This window comes from Boleophthalmus pectinirostris, unplaced genomic scaffold, assembly GCF_026225935.1.
Source record: "Boleophthalmus pectinirostris isolate CB_2022bp ecotype Guang Dong unplaced genomic scaffold, ASM2622593v1 HiC_scaffold_2, whole genome shotgun sequence".
Lineage (NCBI taxonomy): Eukaryota > Metazoa > Chordata > Actinopteri > Gobiiformes > Gobiidae > Boleophthalmus > Boleophthalmus pectinirostris.
Genome location: NW_026571152.1, coordinates 30,397,755 through 30,410,233, shown reverse-complemented (window position 1 = coordinate 30,410,233; position 12,479 = coordinate 30,397,755). Strand labels below are relative to the sequence as shown.

The following is a 12,479-nucleotide window of genomic DNA, read 5'->3' as shown; positions in this document are numbered from 1 at the left end:
CAGGGATCAGACTGGTCAAAAATAGGGACACCTGGGACATTTCTTGTATAAAACTGGGACAAATCACTGGTTTTGGATAAATCTGCTCGGACAGGGGACACGGGACTCAAAACTGGGACTGTCCCGGGTAAATAGGAACGTCTGGTCACTCTACATGTTTTGCCTTTTGCCTCAAACTCAAAATGTTTTTCTCTCCCAGACCTGCGCGTGTCTCTGCTCCGCTCTCACGCGCTCCTCCAAACAGGAAGTGGAGACGACGCAGCGCAGCCGACCAAAACACGGAAGTAAACTCAAGTGTCTCTGCGTGTCTGTGTATTACTATGCTTTTACCTGTAAAGTTAACGCATGACATCGATCCGAGGCGAAATTCCACGACAAACTTCAGTGCTGGCAGGGATTCGCCGAAAAGCTAACTTATGCTACACAGAGGGGCAGCATTAGCATAAAAAACGTGCTAGAAAAACCAAAACAAAAGAGGAAATCGCAGGTGAGTGGGTGCATTTGGCTGAGGAGCAAGTCCCTGTAAGATCGAATTGAGTGTGAATTTTGTGTGGGAATAAAACGTAGCTCTGTGGATCTGAAAAGGGCAAGTTTTTGTCAGCAATACAGCACTTTTCCCACCGTGTATGTATGTGTCAGCAGGGAGAGGAGAGTACACAAGCAAGCAGCCCAGGAGAGGAGGAAGAGGAGGAGTAAGGCTGCAAGGAGAGGAAGGGGGAATAAAAGAAGGAGTCAAGAAACGTGTTTAGTACGTATACACAGGAGAGCCAGGAGGACCCTCTCTCCTCATCTTTCATGTTCACTCCTGCAGTGAGAAAACTATAGAGGGCACAGAAAATGAAGACAGGGATATGAGCCAAACAAGAAAAGGTCAAGGCCTGGTGAAATATGGAGGGAGGGAGGAAGAAAAGAAAGAAAGGGGTGGTTGGCCATGCGAAGGGTACGGGCATAGGCCTACAAGCTCAGCATTTTGTGTTTGGAAGTCAGCTAATAGTATAGTGTGCAGTGTCCTTTCACAGCACTGAAACTATAGTCTTTCGAAACTAAACTAAACTGATAAACTAAACTAAACTAAACTAAACTGATAAACTAAACTAAACTGATAATCTGGATTATCAGGATATGATCTTACCTGTGAAATGTTTTAATGCCTCTGACTTCTGAGTTTTCTAGAGCAAAAGAAGGTTGAATTCTGTCAACTGTACAAAGTTTTTAGAGTGAATATGTTTCATTACTCATCCAAGACACAGCTCTGGTGAGGAACTGGTATAAATCTGATGGGATTTGATTACTACTACTACTACTACTACTACTACTACTACTACTACTACTACTACTACTACTACTACTACTACTACTCACACTCTAGTTGCAGTGATGGGAAGAATTCTCTGAAAATGTGTTTAGTTAGTTAAAATGTATTTTGTAATGTATTCTGATACATGGTCCAATCAGAGTACTGTATTCTGAACACTGTCAAATTGCATAATATAATTGTTTAAAAACATCTTATATAACTACAGACAACTTTATTTTTGTTGTTCTGCATTGATTTATGTCTAATTAGAGACAAGGAAATCACGTGCATGCACTACAAGAGCTGTGTTTTCTTTTTTTTTTTTTTTTTTTTCTTTTTTTTTTTCTTTCTCATTAATCTCATGCAGATCAAAACCAAAACTACATTTAATTTAAAAAATAAAGTAGCTGTGTTCTGAATACCACCAAATAAAAAAATAACTGTACTTGAATACAGATACTCTAAATAATTTTTCAGAATACATATTTTGGTGCATGTTTTCAGTTACTAGAGTTAATACTGTCTAGTTGTTTACATTTTATTAGTTAAGTCTATTGAACTACCCTAAGGTGTGTCAGAAATGAGGCAAATAGTTGGATGAGCGGTGAAAAGTAGTTACTCTAAAAACCGTGTCCAGCTGACTGAAATCTCCTTTCTTTTGTTAGGGGTTTTATGTTTGACAACTGAGGGATTACACAGACAAACTGTCCAAAATGCACCACCCCTCTCCTCAGAGGAGTTAGACAGGTTAGCCCTACTTTACTTCCACTAAGACATTCAAATTTTGAACTTAGGTGCCCTGTAAAAATGTTATTATGTAATAAATAAGGAGTATAACATTATTATAAACAACGTTCCAAGGATTGTTTAATTTAAGCACCCCAAAAAATGTCTTCATAATATATTTAATATTATTTCATATATTATTTAGGACTTGCTTCTACACTGCACAGTTTTGCCTGGGCTTTTTGTCTTAGTAGATGTTAAGTTATGAAACTGTATTCTGTCCTATTAGGATGCAGCTGTACCCCATTAAACCTCATCTGTCGCAGTAACATTAGCAGGGATTAGTTCTTAGCATCTTGGACTTTCCACGGTGAAAATATGAGAACCATTTGCAGAAGGTCAACACTATTTATAAACTGTCCTCTTGTCTGTGTCCCTTCCTCTTCTTTGATCCACAGAATTGTTTTCAGGCACCATGGACAACCAAGGGGAACCCCAGCCAGGTGTCAGTGGGCTTACCACCGAAGAACTACCGCAGATGGATGGATCGTGTGACGCGTGTGAGCCGGATGAGCCCCAGCCAGCCACACAAGTCTGTCACATATGCAGCTTCGCCTTCTGCCCCCTTCATGCCGACAAACACACCAGTAGCACAAATCACCCACTAATGCCTTATTACCAGTCAGAGGCACCAGCTCATGGACTTGGCATGGGGAGAGGTTTCGCAAATGCCGCGGATGAAGAGCGAGCTGTCGATGAGGGCATGGTAGCGGCGGTTGGGGGGGTAAATGGGGCAAGCGTGGGGGGAGCAGAAGGTGGCAGAGAAGAAGCAGCTGCAGAGCCAGGAAAGAAGGACACGGTGACGGTGGAGAGGCTGCGCTGTAAGGTGCACGGCCAGGAGGGGTCGCTGTACTGTAAAACCGACGAGCAGATTGTGTGCGTGGTGTGTGCCGTGCAGGGCGAACACAAAGAGCACGACATCATCACTCTGTATGAGGCCTACGTGTGGCAAAAGGTGAGGGAAGGTTCAGCTCATATGCTTTTAGTGATTAAAGGTGCACTGGTTCACTTTTCTGGTAGAGGGGGCGCCATCTGCTTGTTTCCATGCTGATGCCATTGCTTTGCCTTGAATGCTTCAGAGTATGGTATTAGACATCTTGCATTTATACAATTATGTTTGTGTTTATGGTCAAAAATACATTGGAAAACATGTATTCATACTGTAAGTGGTATTGCCTCTCCACAGATCTAAGTTTAATGCCATACTTTGGAAAATTCAAGACAAAGCAATAACATCGTCATTGAAACAAGCAGAGGATAGTCCTTCTACTATAAAAGTTACACAGTGCACCTAAAAAAACAAACAAACACCAAAAAAACTTGGCATTCAGAGTGGGTTTGTAGCTCTACAGATCAACTACAATTTCTACCCTAAAAATGTACAGTTAAAACGAGTTTGACTACACAAACTTGGGGAAAAATAATCAACAAAAAATTATCATTAATTACAGTGTGTTTTGCATTGGTGTTGGCGTGTCACTGGCAAAAGCTCTCTTAGTTACTTAAAGTGCACAAATGACTCAAAGTATTAATATTAGTAAAATGCATCATGAAAAGAGAACTGTCCAGTCACTCTGAAAACTTCAACTAAGTTTTCTTTCTGCTGTTGTGCTTGCGAAATGGCCTAGTTTTTCCTTTTCAACAAAGAAAAATGTTCTTTCAGTAATAATAGATTTTTTTGCTAGTCGATATACCCTTTGTAAACAGAATGTGAACCTCTCCACCCAGTATTCATATATTTTCTAAAGGCTGATGTTGGCTGTTGTGGGCACGAAGCTTCAAGTGGAGTCTACGGCTAGGTTGCATAAAATAGAGTTAATGCAACACATAGATAAAAATTACATTATGTTTATTAGAGTTTACCCTGCAGCTAAGACATATGGGGAATATTCTATTGAAACACATTACACTCATTTGTTTTACTCTGTCAGTGCTAGCCTTCATGTGTATTGACAAACTGCAGAGGTCACCAACACATATAGCCACTGCCTGGGGCTACACTATTTGCTCAAATCCTGTTTTAGTTTCCATTCTAATCAGTTGTGATGAAATAATATCAATGCTATGGTGGAAAATAGGGCATATGAATTATTAGTTAAGATGTAATTAAATTTGCATGTTGAAAGAAACAAATCGCATATAGGTTGTAATAACATTTTTTTTCACCTTTAGAGCAGACAGGGGTATGACCTCCTGGCCTACACACGGCAGATGGGCGAAAAGATTCAGGAGAAGTGGACAAACCCAGAGGTTAGTGCTCCATTTTTATAAGCAGAGGTCAAAGGGCAAACAACTGCAAATGCTCAATAGTTTCTTTTTGCTGGTTGTGATATGTTATGTGTCAGTGACATTAACCCCATATGACTCCTGTACTCTGCAGTATTTGTTGCATAATTGTAAGGTATGAAAATCATCATTTGCATTGCAGTCAGAGCTGCCTGTCACAATTTAAAATACTTCTCAAAAGAATCCTATTGTGCTGCCCCATTGCCAAAAGTATACAAACTCTGATCATTTCTATTCATACCAAATCCGATTGTCTGGAAGTGAAACTGGTTTTACTGTACAGTCTCACCGCTGTTATTTTAGTATGATGCAACAATGGAGTAGTCAGACAGACTTCACCACTGTGCCTAATAGATGCAGACTGACAAAAACATTTTCTGTAATAGATTTTATTTGCATCATTTAAACTTAAATTACTTTTAATGAGAACACTCAGAACTCAAACATGTGGTTTTGAGTCATTTTAATTGTACCATTTCTCATTTCTAAAACCACAGTTGTACTGCTGTGCTCAGAATAGACACCAGCGGTGGGACACAGCTGTCTTGAATAAGATAAAGGCGGATTAGAGACAGATTAAGTCATAAAGTCACAGGATAATTAACACGATGGCCAGTTATTCCAATCAATATTTTTACTTATTCAGTCTATTGAGCTTCTATAGAATTTATCTTGAAGCATGAAAATGATGACAGTACTTATCATTATTAATACTTAATGTTGTTATTGCCCGAGCTCATGTCCTAGATTTGAATTAAATAATACATATTGCACTTGTGTCTATATAGTTATATTCTATGACGCCGTGGATTAGAAAACCGCCCAATGAGAGCTGACGTGCACATCATGGTAGCGTGTAGCAGATTTTTTGTTGTTTGTACCAAAATGAGTACAGCACATTGCAAAATCCTACACATGTTAGAAACTGAGAAAATACATTTGGAGAACAGTGTAAGTACAGAAAACAGAACAAAGACGTCTTGAATACAGGAGTATAAAGATTACTCAAACACGCATGAATCACTCTAAATTCAACTTCGAGAGGGGAAATGAGAAGGGGAGAAAATTATAACAAAAGGTCGATTTAGGTCCACTTTAGAGTATTTCTGTCTCGTTCAGAACAAGTGTTGATAAGCCATTGTCATAGGTTGGTGTATTGTTAAACCATGAATGCTATTTTTGTAACTTTGATCTGCCATTGATTCATTAAGATAGATTTAACCATCTGCCATTGGGGAAGAAACACAGTCAATTGATTGGAAAATCTGGTCAGTCAATATATTCAGTCTGTTAACCATATTCTGTGGTCTCATAATGCTAACCTTTCCAGACCAACTGTGGCAAACCCTTATTTTCTAAGTTAAATCCATGTGGTGACTTTTTTTGACCAAGCAGTGCATTATGGGTTGGTAGTGGCTCAAGGTTTGCCCACCAATTTGAATGAAGCTTGATGGTTAGATTCAGTCTGTCTTTCTGTCCTTGAGCAAGACACTTAACTTGTGTAGCCTCCAGTATCTGTTTCATGCTATAATGTGTATTTGTGACTGTGGCTGTGTGTTTGATGATCCATATTATTTTCTCTCACAGAGCATACTGCTGTTTCAAGGTTGACTGGATTTAAAAGTTTTGCCAGTGAATAAAATATAGATGTCTGGCTTTTTAAATGACAGCTCACAGAAGGTTAAACCAGAAGTTGCTTTAAATCTGTGATCATTATTTTTTTCACTTTCACAGCAGGCTTTCTTGGCTAACAGTACAAACAGTAGGGCAGGAAGGAGCAGGCGACAGAGCCAAGATGTGTCTCTGGGATGAATAGTAATGCAGATGGCTGCTTGTCATGCATTGTTAAATAATACGCTCCAGCCCACATTTACTGGTAATGGATATAAAATGAATGTCAAGTAGGACTAATTAGTATTAAATTGATTTTATGCATTTGGGCCAATCACACACACACACACATACACACATACACATACATACACACACACACACACACACACTCTCCCCCCACAGTGCTCAGAGATTCACGTGGAGGAAAACACTTTTCTTTAATTGCAACTTTGGAACACATCAACAACAGGCTTCAATTCTTTTATTGATTTTCTTGCAGGGCTTCCATTTAATCTACTTGATTTACATAAATGGCAAGTATCTCCTATCAGCGTATTAGTGTTGTCACGATACTAAAATTTCAATTACTTGATTTTGATACTAACGAGTAAACGCTATACTTGATACTGATCCTGATATCACCATCATAATTAAAAAAAAAAAAAAAAAAAAGACTCTTTATTTACAATAGAATGGCATTTTATATGTGTGGGATCCCTCACTGGTCCAGGTTGGTTCCTTAGGCACCAAGTGCGTATACTTGTCTGCGTGCTGTTGTAATTGTTCTGATATAGCTCAGCATCATTCAGCAAAGGTTTGTTTCTGTCCTATGAATGTGACCTTTTAGTACTGATACCTGCTCAAATGAGTATGTGGTTTCAATACTAGTTTTAGTATTAATTAATATCTGATTTTCAATACTTTTGTTAACTGTTCTATCTGTCTGTCATGGTTGGTATAGCCGCCTCATGCCTCAATGAATTGTGATGCTAGTTTCAAGAGTTAGTGAATCCCATCCCAACCATGTTATTTCTCCCGTTGTTTTCCTACAACCCAAACATCCATAAATCTAATACAAAAAAAAAGGGCTGAAACAACATTTTAATATATTATCGAAGGACACATATTATTTTATATTCTATGTTATAAGGTTGTTTCCTCATCACAAACATACCTGGAGTTGTATTTTGTTTCATTAACACATATTTAACACAGACCTTGCGTATTTAGGCATACTTTTCTTCAATAGAAAATATTCTGTTCCTCCTTGCGATGTCATGTGGTAATACAGGAAGTGCTTCACTATGTTTTTTAACTTCATTTACCTTCACTAGAATCATTTGGAGATGTAGACAGGCTAATAATGCAGGATTACTCAAAGGTGTATGAATGAAATTAAACACAACTCCAAGTATGTTTTTGATGAGGTAACAATATTCTAACATGGCTAAAAGCTCAAAAGACTCAATTTTGTATAATACATATCATATCTGTAAACATATCTGTAAGTGAGCAAGTTGGCCAGCTAAAAGCAAGATTGGCCGCAAAGCCAGGAGGAGAGGAGTCCGCTTCCATCCATCTCTCAGACTGAGGTTGTTACTATGCGTGAACCCAGTGGGATGTAGCGGCTTTGCTCAATAACTGCAGAGCTGTGACCTGACCTTGGGGGCTTAATGCAGCAGGTTAATTCTCGGAGCATGTGAGAGGCAGCACTTTCAACTGCCCACCTCACTCCCCTGTGGAGTTTCTGTCCATTACCATATACTGAAATATCACAACTGCCCCAAGGACTTCAGACGTTTCCTGCTGTTTCACCATAAAGTAGTAAGTCCGAAAATCACTTACCTGCCCTCACAGCGCAGAGGTACTGTTTTCTAATTTTGTGTGTGTCCTTTTTATACTTTTAAATGTTATTGCTTCCTATAATGCTTGGCAGGAGCCCATCAAATTCACTGAGCGACGGTGATGTGTGTTGGAGGATGGAGGAAAGGAGGTGATGGCTGTATAAGGAGATTTAACCCTTTGCTGGTGATTTTATTAAACTGGGCCTGCTTAATTATGCATTTAGCCTGAGGTGTGTGGATTTAATCTCTCAGCTCATATCTGCACTCTCCACTGGGATTGGAATATAATGCAAAAACTGAAACGGGGATGTGAGCATGAAGGAGTGCTGAGGTATGACATGAGTGCACACTGTACACACTTTGTCTCAAATGAAAAAAAGTTAAATCATCATTTGTAGAAATACACCTCTACTGCAGCTGGGTCTGCTCCAGTCCATCATACCAGTCAAGTGTATTTTATTTATTTATTCTGACAAAAAATAATGATTTTCTGTAGCTCTCTTGACTTGATCTAAATTAGCTGCAGTGCACCTAGGAATGCACCAATCTGATAATGTTCAGATACTGGCACCAATACTTTCCTGCATCAGATATCGGCTTCCAAATATCGGTTCAGACGATATTGTGGCTGGACATAACTTAATAATAAGACTATTTACTGATCGTAGTTACCCAAAAAGTCTCATGTTTCAACTTTTATTTACACAAAGCTGGGCTTTAGTTACTTAAAAACATAATACTTTTGGGTCTGTTTGGTCTTTTTTATGTTTGTCTCTAAATGCTCTATTACTCTGAAAATTGCTATAATTAGCTAAATTGTTAAGTGCCTTTGTGCCAAACCTATGCATCAGTTTTAGCACTGGTCATACCACATTTATCCACAGGAGAACACTGAAGTATTTTACAGCCAGTACATAAAGGGGTGCACAGCAGTGACCCTCCTGCTGCATGTTGTAAGAATTGTGATTCACTTGACCACTGTCTCACAATGTGGAACCTGCCCAAACGTTACACTGCATATACTGCCATCATCTTCATTCAGTTTTGATTTGGATTATGAAAAACAGATGTAGTTTAATAAAGCTTTTGATTTTTATGGGAATGGTGACAGGACCTTTGAGAATTTACTCTTTGTCCTTCACTTGTTGAAACCCTTTTCTTGTTGCATCTCTCTAGAACCCTAATGTCTGCACCCTTGTCAGCACCACCTCTCCCTCACATTATAGCCTACATTACTAATTTACTTCCTTACTCCAGGCCAGCAGGTATAGTCAGCATATTTACCCTGGCCTCATCTTTTATTTACCCACACTTGCAGCCACATAGTGTGTAGTCCAAGAAGGACACATGCACAAACTGTCTGTGAAGTGGCACTGAAAGCACAGCGCATAACATCATCTCTCTGGGCTTTGTGACTGTGTACCCTGCACAGCTACCATCCGTTCTCCCTGCCTCATAAAACCTACACGAGCAGGCGACGCATTAGGGCTGTCTTAGGCTGAACAGACACAGGAGGCATGAAAGGACTTGGCTGGTGCGAATCCGTTTATTTATCCTTTTTTTTTTTTTTTTTTTTTTTTACTTCTTCCTCCTCCTCCTTCTGCTCCTCAGCTCCACATTGCTCGTGAAGCCTGTAGTTCCCGTTCTATCTCTTCTCACAGCATTTTAATTGAATTACGCACTATCAGTCCCCCAGAAAGTAGCTTGGCTGACATTTCTTTGGTTCAAAACCAATAAAAAGTTGGATATTGGAAGTTGGTACCAAAAAGCTGCTGTCTAATTTTCCAACGCATTTTACTTTGGCTTCGAGATTACTAGAGTTTTAAAGATGTTTTTTTGGATTCAGAGTTTGAGGGTAATCCGCAGGATGTAATTGGTATCTGATATGAACAGGAGTGTGAGGATGTTGACTTGGACAGGGGCCACAGTGCCACGGGCAAGGACAGTTCAAATCCATTTAATCCCAATCTTTTTTGAAATGACTTTTTGGCTGTTTTTCAGAAGAGAAACGTGCACACACACGCGCGCACACACACACACTTAGCCTTGATTTAACTGATACTTGCACATTTTAGTCAAAAAAGGAAACAATTGAAAAGCATGTGTTAATTTTGCTAGGTTGGATAAGATAAAATGTAAATGTCCATTACCTGCAAACCTAAACAGAGGAATAGAATACAATTTTAGTTTTCTGTCAATCAGAGTTATATTTAGGATGCCGAACATCTGGAGAATTAGTAAGTGTTAGCACAGTATTATTAAAAAGAACTTAATTTTAACAGCGTCACAAAATGAATGCGGTACAATACAATACAATCAGCTGGACATTGAGTTCAGATTTGGTCTTGTATTGAAAATTCTTTGGTTTAATGGATAGACAGTAAATGCCTTCTTTATCTGTTGCTCTGGCTATTATTAAACTTAAACAATGTAGCTGCAAAAAAGCTATTTATTAATGCTGCGTGATTTGTGAAAGACTAATTTGGTATTTATAGACTCTCAAACAGTGCTGTTGTTTACAAAAAGGCTTTGCATGAATGCAGATTAGATTAAAAGCATTGGCCTCTTTGATACTTGTTTATAGCCCTGTTCTATTTTGGGGCACAGTGGTTATTTGGGTGTGGATGTTTAATGTGTTTTTACTGATGTTGTCTCATTCCCAGGAGTCTTCATCTGCATCTTTTTCATCGGCGGTAAAGAGTTCATTTTACTTATCTGTCGCAAAGTTAGCTACGATGTGATGTTAATTCTGTTTGAATGTCTGACCGCCCTGTAATCAAGTGGAGTGTTAGGACAGCGGCTATTTTTAGGCACTCACTGATCACTGTTATTTGCCACAAACAAAGCATCCAGCGTTGCCCATTCCGAATGCATTCAGAGCACCACTGCAGTTCTATATGTGAAGTCATGAAAAGTTTAGCTTGAATAAAACACTGACTCATGTGTGATACCTTTGTCCTCTGAACTTTGGTATATCTTTTGTTCTCCTTGCGTTACCATGAGTCTTGAGCTGCACAAAAGGAAGAGAAAACTTCCTCACAACAAAGCTAGTCACACTTCCACTCTGTCATACAGAAAATATGGTCTCCACAGCTCTGTGTGTGTGCAGATAAAGAAAAAAAAAATCACCATTTCAAAAGCTTTCATCCACAAGACCAAAATAATTGTCATTTAAAAATATATATTTCACGTTAAAAATACTGTCCATCCTTCAGTGTTCAGACTAATTAAGACATCTGTATATTCAAAACTGCATATCATTATATTTACAACAGTCAATATGAATAGTTATAGTTATACATCTTAATCATGCATTCACCATTTTGCACTCTATCTAGGTTATTATTTTTTTCAGTGTGAACAGTTCTAAAATGTTCCAATACTAATGTCTACTAATGCCTACAGCACACTTAATATTTATTTTAAATTCCCTAGAAAGATCTCAGCTGAACCTGAAACATAACTGATGAATTACTGTTAACGCCTGTGTGAGATACAAAGGCGTGCTCCTATTGTCCTGTGATGTCCTAGTACTACAGTCTGGTCTGAAGTGCCCTTGTCGCTGAGCTGGCTGTCTCTCCTGAGGCCTCATTCTGCAGCCCCAGCTCACAGCAATGCAAATGAAGATTAGCACGCATCACTGCTCTCTCCCTGCAGCAGGAGAAAGCCTGTCACAGCACTGTCCTGGGCCAGAGGGCTCCTATACTGCATGGACCTCACACTAAATAATCTATAGGATCATGGCTGACAACTGCTACCAAGTAAGGAGATGCATATGGAGGGTATGCTAGGACACTAAAGTCACATATGTAGTTATATTGTTACATAGATGTAGTTATATACTTGAAAGCAGGGGTGGGTAGACAATCCAAAATATGTTCTCAAGTAAGACAAACTGACCTACTATTAATCAAGCAGAAGCATAAAATAGTCACCCAAATTATTACTCAACAGAGCAAAAAGTCAAGTGTTTCTGTGAGTACTGAGTAACAAGTGTAATGCCTCACTCACACTAGTTGCAGTGTGACACTCACATGAGGAGCTCAGAGCTGTGCTGTTAGAGTCACCACCTTTTAGACAGCACGCTTGAGACCACATGTTCCTGCAATAAGTATTTATTCAGGGAAAAGGCAAAAATAGACTCCCAACGGACTTATTCCATAGCGCCTCAGCATCACTCTTCTCGTAATTTTGAACTATACGGTATACCTGATGCCACCAGAGCTGCATCATGTGCAATCTGAACCCGTGGCTAGAAGGGCAAATGCTCAAATTAAAAACATTTACTCAAGAGTATTCTCTTTAGTAGTATATTCAAGCCAGATATTACTATTACAAGTAAAATATGATCTAAAACAAAGTCTGAAAAGTACAATTTCTTTCCACAGTTCATCAAGTAAATAACTGCATAAGCTGACTAGCCACCTCTGCTGGTAAGACATTTTTGTTTTGTGTAGTTTGGCTACAAGATTGTGGGTGTAAGCAGTGCAGTCTGCTGATTAAAGAGCAGAGAATGAAATTCATGAAAATGATAGGTGAAAAGAAAAGACATGAAATAGCTTTTTTTCAAATAGTGTGGGATTGTTATATAAACTGTGATATTTCAAACAACAAAGCATTATAAACGTGGTGAAAGCTGCTTGTAGTCTGGA

The 12,479-nt window shown here is 38.9% G+C and overlaps 1 protein-coding gene across 3 annotated transcripts in view; it reads left to right on the top strand.

The window, feature by feature from the left end:
• Positions 1 to 264: 264 nt before the first annotated feature.
• The window catches only part of trim44 (tripartite motif containing 44), a 77,493-nt gene continuing 65,278 nt past the window's right edge, over positions 265 to 12,479 (top strand). Inside the window, exons 1-4 of one of the 3 annotated variants that reach the window (XM_055155651.1) lie at positions 265 to 487; positions 643 to 748; positions 2,482 to 3,038; positions 4,256 to 4,333. In XM_055155651.1, coding sequence (XP_055011626.1) covers positions 2,499 to 3,038; positions 4,256 to 4,333 — 618 coding nt within the window. In that variant the 5' untranslated portion in view covers positions 265 to 487; positions 643 to 748; positions 2,482 to 2,498. Of the gene's footprint in view, positions 488 to 639; positions 749 to 2,481; positions 3,039 to 4,255; positions 4,334 to 12,479 lie in introns of all 3 variants that reach the window. The other 2 variants (XM_055155652.1, XM_020935235.2) reach the window with 2 other exon arrangements.